The sequence below is a fragment of the Mus caroli genome, unplaced genomic scaffold, assembly GCF_978045245.1.
Source record: "Mus caroli unplaced genomic scaffold, Mus_caroli_1 scaffold_8, whole genome shotgun sequence".
NCBI lineage: Eukaryota > Metazoa > Chordata > Mammalia > Rodentia > Muridae > Mus > Mus caroli.
Window position 1 is genome coordinate 65,680,975 of NW_028227263.1, and position 8,882 is coordinate 65,689,856.

The window sequence follows — 8,882 nt, forward strand, 5'->3', positions numbered from 1 at the left end:
CTAGAAAATTCTAAGCTAAATATAGCCCAACTGCTGTATATCCTTTTTAAAAGAAAAGTTATTTACTTTTATGTACACGAGTACACTGTCACTGTCACCAGACACACCAGAAGGTGGCATAGGATGTCCATTACAGATAGTTATGAGTCACCAGGTGGTTGCTGGGAATTGAACTCAGGACCTCTGGAAGATCAGTCAGCGCTCTTAACCACAAGCCTCCACTGTATACCCCTATTACATTATATAAGTTGTTTGTGTTTGAGTTTTGTGGCAAACTTGAGGTTTTATTAAATTTATGTATGTATTTTGTGTGAGAGCAAGAGTGAGTGTGTGTATATGGAGAGAAGGGGGGCCTCTGTGTATGAGGAAAGAGAATATGAGACTGTGTGGGAGGGAAGGGTGGGGGCCAAGGGGGCCACAGCACACATGTGGCAGTCAGAGGGCAGCCTGTGGTTTTCTTTTCATCTTTATGTAAGTCCCGTCCAGAGCTCCATCACTAGGCTTGAAACCCAAGAGAGAGCCTTGAGCTGCTTAAGAGTCCTTCTACCTTGTCTTACTCTCTGGGACTTTTGTTTCTTGAGGCAGGATCTCAGTGTGTAGCCCTGGATGCCTAAAAGTTTCTATGTAGGCCAGGCTGGGTCAGGGAAAGCCACCCTATATTGCCCTGTTCTGTTGACCACACAGGACTTCCGGTTGCCGCAGCTTTCTGTCCCTGTCCTCCACTCTGTTGCGGACTAGACTCCAGGTGTAATTCATCCAGGCGCCTGAGAAATGGGAAATCCACACACATCTGGTAACTGTCTTTGCAACCATGACATTTCCAAGTCCTTCCAGTTCCATGATTTGGTAATGGTATCATGGCTAATATGTCTCTCAAAAGAATCCCAGAATTGTTGGTGCTCCTGTGATGTTCCAAGGAGCCTAACCCTGACCTGTTGTGTGCTGCTTGCCTTCCAGTGAATACCTCGCCCCACCCCCACACCTCCACACATCACTCTGAATCATGTGAGTTATCCTCCCTCCCCCCCCCCCAACCTAAGTTTCCTCTGTGTTCATCCCTGTCAAGGACCAATCACATTAGCTAAGATCTCACTCATCATGCCTGAAGATCTGAGGAATTATTCAGAAACCAGTTGGCTAGTCAGAAATCTTTCCCTGTGTGAACAAAAAACAAAACAAAAAACAAAAACCCATAGCCAACTCTCCCAAATCTCCCATCTGGGATGGGGCCCAACTGGTGAGACGCAACCAGGAAATGGTCCCGCTCTGGTGTTGATAAGTTCAGCTGGGGCTGAAGAGCTGTCCCCAGGTTGGCAGGTGAAAGGGCAGCTTTTCAGCCAGCAAACCTTGACCACAGACTTGCTCAGGCTCTGAAGCTACTCCCCAGAGCCTGAGAATGCACAGGTCAGTAAGGTGGCCTCTAATCTTGCAGAGTTCTGGGTTGCTGAGGGTGTGTGGGGAGCAACGAAAAGAAAAATGTAAAGGAAAAGAAGGTGGCAACTGAAGTTCCAGGATGGCAGGGGTAACATGTAAGAGGCAGGGGCCACTATCACAGGAAGATGGTATCCAAAGCCAGGCACCGGGCTCCTGTGGCTGGTGGCTGCCTGTTCCATCCCCAAGATGTCCGTTCCAAAGGCAGAGGGAGGGCTATCATTGCAAGCATCTCAACAGTTCCTGCCCATATCTTTATTCTTGAGTCCCAGGCCCATGCAAGCATCAATTCTGGTCCCTATGCAACCCTTGCCCATGTGAGTATTCTCTTCTGCCCTCCCCATCACCATCCAGACCTCCCTTCACCCCATGCAGCCTGGTTAGTGTACCGAGCAGTCATCCAGTGGCCTCTCAAGGCCTCTCAAAAGCAGTCGGAGAATGTAATGCAATATGCGTTTACCTTCCAGAGCTGGGGTGAGACAACCGGTTGCTTGATAAGCTAAGCAAAAACAGTAAATGGAATCGTTAGGCCCAAAAGCAAGGAGAGGAGGAGGCAAAATCAACAACAGTCACAGAGTATTAATCAGCCACCATCTGAGACCCAGAGGCCTTTCTATTAAAAGGGACCAGCTGTCTTAGTTGGCGGCTCCTGTTAGCAGCAAGTGTCCTCACCACTGGACACCAATATATCTGAAACAGAGAGCTCGTTAGGTGCAGCAGGGTCCAGGAAATCTGTTAGGCAGGATGGAGGTCCTTGGGGGCTGTGCTTTGAGAGAAAGGTATACATCAGGCATGAGTGTCTCTCCCCAGAGGGATGCCTACGCCTGTTCCCCCACCCACCCACGGCATACCAGCCTTCGGGTGGCTGTGGCTTCAGTTCTTGCCTTTGAGAAAGAACAGCAGCATTCCTGGAAATCCCCGCATGGACAGGTGGCCAGGAGAACACCCACCATTAATATGTTAAAGTCCGGTTAAAGTGCAAGGCAAACCAGCTGGGAGAGCAAGGAGGAGGGACACCAAGCAGTTAATTCAGTGGGAGCTAGAGACACCCAGCTTCCCGGATCCAGCATCCCATCCTGCTTAGGGTCCTGGGGCACAGACTAGAGCCTGCCTCCTCCTCTGGGGACGGAGACTCACTCACAAGTAATGGAGCATCAGCCCCTTGATGGGAGCCATCTTTGACCTCTTCCTCCAGCAGATCTCAGGTCTTTGAAAGATGGCAAGAGCCACCCCACCCCTTCACTCTTTTTTATAGCACCCTAAGTCTGCTCGCTGGCACTCAGGGGAGCCCACGATCCTATCGTTTGATAACCCACCCTCTTTTCCTCCATTGAGCACGGGTTTCTTGGATGCCACCCACGTTCATCCAAATCCCTAAGCTCCAGACCCGCCATCTTGAACTCTTCCTTCTCCTCTGTTCCACAAATCCAATCAACACTTCTTTCTCCTTTTCTAACACTCTCTCCTTGTTACTGTGCTTGGCTCTAGAGCCAGACAGCTCCATACTTAACAGCCCTCCTTATCAACGATCCCCTCGTAGGCTGTTGTTTGAGTTTTGTTACTCCGCCTGCTTGTTTGGTTGGTTTGGGGGGAACAAGTCTCATTAAACCCAGGCAGGCTTCAAACCTACTGTGTAGCCAGAACTGGTTTTGAATTCCCAGTGATCCTTCTGCCTCAGCCTCCTTAGTGCTAGGATTACAGGTGTATACCACCATAGACTTCACACACTGCTCTGTAGAAAACGCAGCAGTATATCCACTGCAAGTATGTCTAGATTCAACTCGATGTCAACAAGGAAGATCCTCCCTGGTCGTCTTACAATCCCTTCCGACATCCAGGTTCTACTGCAGCCAAGCCCATCCCTTACTGGAAAGGACACACCCAAGGCTACCATTTCTGGTCTCTCTTCTGTTCAGCTAACTCTTGCCCACACAGCCTTCAAAACATAGTGCTACCCATATAATGGGTAATCGTGATTGTTTTAATGAGAGGAGGCAGAGGAGAAAAGGAACAGCATTTTCAAACAGGAGGGGTCCTGCACCCACCCCCAACCCCCAGTGGGAGCCGCGTGTCCAGAAGAGTCAGGGAAAGGACGAGACACACACACCGCAGGCGCCTTTGTTTGGAGCCTTAAAAATCTGTGTGGGCACAACCTCCCTTAGTTTCCAGGTACTGGCCAACTCTGGCCTTCTCTGACCACACACTACCTTTGTCCCTCTCCTTGGGACTGAGCGGTTTCCCCTTGAGTCTGGACCTCCTCCCTCGGAAGGAGAGGCATTGGGCCAGTTTTCTAATTTACAACGGAAAATGGCAGGTTCCACCCCCACGTGAGCAAGAGGCTGAGCAGAGCCAGTGAGGCCTCGCCACCGCCCCCACTCTGGCTCTTCACACAGCTTTCCTTCCTGGCCCAGCTGTCACTCAGCCTTCATCTTGCATGTCTGTTTGTTATGGTTTTATTTTTTAAGATTTTATTTGGGGGGGGGGGCAGATAGGGGACTTTCAGAGGGGAAACCAGAGAAGGGAATAACATTTAAAATGTAAATAAGCCGGGCGTGGTGGCGCACGCCTTTGATCCCAGCACTCGGGAGGCAGAGGCAGGTGGATTTCTGAGTTCGAGGCCAGCCTGGTCTACAAAGTGAGTTCCAGGACAGCCAGGGCTATCAGAGAAACCCTGTCTCGAAAAACCAAAAAAGAAAAAAAAAAAGTAAATAAAGAAAATATCTAACTAAAAAAAAAAAAAAAAAAAAAAAAAAAGAGTTGGGCAGTGGTGGCGCACGCCTTTAATCCCAGCACTTGGGAGGCAGAGGCAGGCGGATTCGAGGCCAGCCTGGTCTACAGAGTGAGTTCTAGGACAGCCAGGGCTACACAGAGAAACCCTGTCTTGAAAAGCAAAACAAAACAAAACAAAGCAAAACAAAAAGAATATTTACACATTAAAAAAAAAAAGAAGAAAAATACTATCTTAAAAAAAAAGATTTTATAGCCGGGTGTGGTGGCACACACCTTTAATCCCAGCACTCGGGAGGCAGAGGCAGACAGATTTCTGAGTTCGAGGCCAACCTGGTCTACAGAGTGAGTTCCAGGACAGCCAGGGCTATACAGAGAAACCCTCTCTTGAAAAACAAAACAAAACAAAACAAAACAGGAAAACGAGAGAAAGAGAGAGATTTTATTTTTTAACTTAATTAATTAACTAATTTTCAAGACAGGGTTTCTCTGTGTAACCCTGGCTGTCCTGGATCTATCTCTGTAGACCAGGCTGGGTTTGAATTCACAGAGGTTCACCTGCCTTTGCCTACTGGGTGCTGGGATTAAAGGCATGTGCTGCCACCGTCCGGTCTATTTCTATTATTTTTAAAGTGTGTGTGTGTGCAGGTGCCTTAGGAGGACAGAGGGACAGAAGTATCAGATCCCCTGGAGCTGGAGTTGTAAGTGGTTGTGAGCCACCAAGTGTGGGTGCTGGGAACGGAGACCAGGTCCTCTGAAAGAGCAGCATACACTCTTAAGTGCTGAGCCATTACTCTAGCCTGATTTATATTATGTTGAGTCATGTGCACTGGGTGGGGAAGATGCCCAAATGTGTGCAGATGCCATCAGAGGCCAGAAGATGGCATCAGATCCCTTGAGCTGTAGTTACAGACAGTTGTGAGAGGCCCAACCTGGATCTTGGGAACCAAATCTTGCATCCTCTGGAAAAGCAGATAAGCTCTCTTAGCTGCTGAACCATTGTACAGGCCCCTGACCTTACATGTTAATCAGGCCGAGAATCTGAGGCCCCTGTAGGCACCAGGCCATCAGAAGGCAGGTCTTGTGGAGGCCTGGCTGACCAATCTGGAACAGCGGAGCTTCTGGGTGTGTGGAGTGTGAGGTGGGCCAGGGAGCATCAGAGACCGCTAACATTGGAGCTGAAGGGTTTTAGAGTTCTGGTCATGCCTCTGTTGCAGAGTAGGAATTCAGGACTCAGAAAGAATAGGCCTAGAACTACGGGGACAGGCATGGAAGCTGGGGGCTTCCCATCCTGCTGCTGCCACCTATGCTGGGACATAAATGGTTTCCAGGAAGTTCTGGCCCAATGCCTTAGTTTCTCTAACACCCTAGACAACCTGCCTTACCCAAGAGGAACAGCAGAGATTGTTTCAAAGTGGTTGGGAGCAGTGCCATAGCCCTTCCTTTCCCACGAAGCCGACAGAATCGGGGCCTTTGTGAATCAAGAGGCCAGGGACTTGACAAACTTCTGAGTGTCACACATAAGGTGGTCATTATTGCCTATTCTCTGCTTCGATTCTTTAGAATACTCTAGCCTACCCACACACTATCCTCCCAGAGGGGTCAGCTCCTCATCGCTAGGAGAACAAAACATTGTCTGTCAGATAGGACAGCCACATGGGAATAGATATCTGCCTTGGACCTACATAGCCCTGGATATCCTTGAACTGAAATGAGACTAGAAACATCCCCGAGGACCATGGGGCAGGCAGGAAGTGTGGGACACATAGACTCTGGAGCCCCAGCCACATGGCAATTGTCCATAGCCCCCAGGGAAAGCCCAGCCTTAGGGCCCATGGGAAGGACCCCTTAAGAGCTTCACAGCGTGCCAGGTGGTAGTGACACATGCCTGTAATCCAAACACTTGGGTGCAGGGGCAAGCGGGTCTCTGAGTTCAAGGCCAGCCTAGTCTACAGAATGAGCTCCAGGACAGCCAGAGCTACACAGATTAACCCTGTCCCTCAGAACAAACAAACAAACAAACAAACAAAAACAGCAGCAGCAACAAAAAAACCAAAAAGAGCTCTGCAGGAGATCTACAAAAAAGGCAGACCCAAAAGATGTTGAATTCAAAATGGAGGGCAGAACTTGCTTCGCAGCCAAGACCCTGGGCTGGAGCTGGACAGAGCTAGTAAAGTCCTCAAAGGACCCCTTCTTTGTTTCTTGGGCTCCATCCACTTCCAGAGGAAGGCAGTCATTTGAGGGGCAGCAGACTGTGCAGCCCATCCTCCAACACAAGTCAGACCTTTCCATAGTGCTGGGAACTGTCCCTCCCCCCAACCTGAGCTCAGCCCACTTCACAATCCCTTTTTGGCCATAGGCTCTTCCAGAAGCCAAGCAAACCTGGCTGCTCTGGTCAGGACCCGTTTGGGTCTGTAGCCAGTTGGCAGGGGGTGGAAGAGTACAGGGGAAACAATCCCAAGTCCAGGGCTAGAAAATCCTCTCCCACTGCTCCTGTCCGGAGCCTTTGGATACCCAACAAGAACAGTCATCTTACAGCATCCCCACCAAGGTCCAAGGACTCAAGCCAGACAAACTTTTCTCACTTCCCGCCCTCTGGCTGATACACTATAAAAATGTCTAACACAAGCTCAGCCAGGAAACATCCCCAGGTCCAAGCCTCCAGCCTTGTTCCTAACAGCTCCGAACTCACTCCACTCTGCCTGGCTTTCAAAGTATCCTTTCTTCCCTTCCTCCACTGCAACATCTCCAAGAAGAACCCTGCTTCCTCTTCTCCTCTTTGTTCACTGCTATTGACAAAGGCCAGATACAGAAAGAAGTGATACCCAGATAAATCACTTAGCCTAGTGAGATAAGCGATAAGTCACAGTGACAAGTTAGAGGCACGAGGTTCTCACAGGGCAGGCTGCTTCACTAAGGAGCACAATAAACGTGCACATTTCCTTGCAGCATTCCACAGAGCCAACAACTGGGGAAATGGTGCCCTACCACAACCCCCAGCAACCCAGGAGCCTGGGTGAGTTTGACTTAGTCACAGTACCGGCCCTCAGTCCTGCCCCAAACACGTGACACCATTTGCCGAGTTTTTTGCAGAAACAGGTTCCGGTTACATTTGAACTTTTCCAACTCCAAGGTCAATAGGACTCTGACAATCCAGGAAGTGCCCAGGGCTTTTCCTGACTGTCCTTCGAGTCTGTATGTATTTGTTCTCTCTCTCTCTCTCTCTCTCTCTCTCTCTCTCTCTCTCTCTCTCTCTCTGTATTTGTCTCTCTCTCTCTCTCTCTCTCTGTCTCTCTGTCTCTGAGCAGAGAGCAGAAGTCTGTAAATAGTGTCTCAGAGAAGCAAGTTACACAAGCCACATTTTGGTGCTAAGAAGTAACAGCCTACTCCAAGGCCCACCCTGCTACATTTCCTTTTGGAAAAACGGGCTCAGGAGAAGAGGGAAGCTGAGCTGCCCACAAGGGGCAGGAAGTTCTTGTCTCCGGGTCTCCAGGGCGATGCACTTGTTCTTGGGTGTCAGCATCTTGTTCTTAGAGTGTCTTTTGCAAGGCTTGCCTATTGTCTGTGTATCCTTTGCAACTAGGGATAACCTAGCTCCTAAAACAAAGCCTTCACATTTCTTTAACTGCAAGGCCAATAAAGGGTTCACCAGTCCCACCCCTCCTGTGCCAGCTCAACCCCTACTGGGTCCCACTGGGCAGGGCAATTGACTCCTTCAGAGCTTCAAGCCGCAGATCCTCCCTAGATCCCCAGACAAGGCCAACAAACAGCCACCTCCTGGCACTCCTGGCACCTTCCTCTCAACCAGACACAACACAGTGCAGGAAGGCCAAAGCCCTAGGCCCAGGGGAGGAACTTCAGTTATCACAAGGCCGATCTCTCACTCTAAGTTAAACAGCCTCTAATGGCTCCCCCCACACCCATCAACCAGCAGTCCCCTCCTTTGAAGCCTGAGGAATTTCAGCCACTCCGGATCCCCTTATCACTAACTGTGGAATTCAGCCCTGGGAGTAGCTTGGTGTGGGTGAGGGAAATAAGGAAAGGGCCCCTGTAAAATCACTCCAAACTATGGCCTTTCCCCTCTTGGGCCACACATTTGAAACCCTGGGACCCTCAAGGGACCAAAAGGGTACCAAGAGGGTCCTCAGGGCCTTAGGGTTGAGAAAGTTTGAGGGCCCCGGTTTCACCCAGGCCTCCAGAGTGCTTTTGAGAGCCTGGCCACACCCGGCCACCACCCAAGGGACAGAGCAGCCTGGGGCAACCCAGGGCCCTGGGCGACTCACCTAGCCTCTGGCCGCACACTAAGCAAGTAGCTGCGACTGGCTGGGCCGGGCGTCCACACCGGCCCATCGTCCTCGCTATCTCCACCAGCTCCTGCTCGACCACCCAGGCCCCAGTCCCGGCCCGCGGCCCTCCGCGACCCCATGGCACCGCAGCCCCTGCCTCCAGCCCCGGCTCCTGCCCGACTCTGACGCGCGCCCCTATTTATAACCCGGGGCTGCTGTCACCTGCTGCTGTCCCTCCCCCGGTTTAGGCAGCTACTCAGCCTAACCCGGGAGCCAGGGAGGCCTGCAGAGAAACTCCGTGAATGCCGACCCTGAGACAGAAAGAAAGGGTCCTTAGAACCCCAGCCTCCTCACAACTTTCTTATGGCTTTCTTTCAGTTTTCAGAGAAACAAGTAGAACGAGGGTAGAGAAAAGTTCCTAGGGCAGGAGAGTTTAAG

The 8,882-nt window shown here is 50.6% G+C and overlaps 1 protein-coding gene across 1 annotated transcript in view; it reads right to left on the minus strand.

The window, feature by feature from the left end:
* Alpk3 (alpha kinase 3) overlaps window positions 1-8,599 on the minus strand; it is a 47,890-nt gene extending 39,291 nt beyond the window's left edge. The window contains exons 1-2 of the mRNA XM_021168860.3: window positions 8,442-8,599; window positions 1,892-1,930 (exon numbers count right to left, since the gene is read on the minus strand). Coding sequence (XP_021024519.1) covers window positions 1,892-1,930; window positions 8,442-8,584 — 182 coding nt within the window. The 5' untranslated portion in view covers window positions 8,585-8,599. The remainder of the gene's footprint in view (window positions 1-1,891; window positions 1,931-8,441) is intronic.
* Window positions 8,600-8,882: the final 283 nt, after the last annotated feature.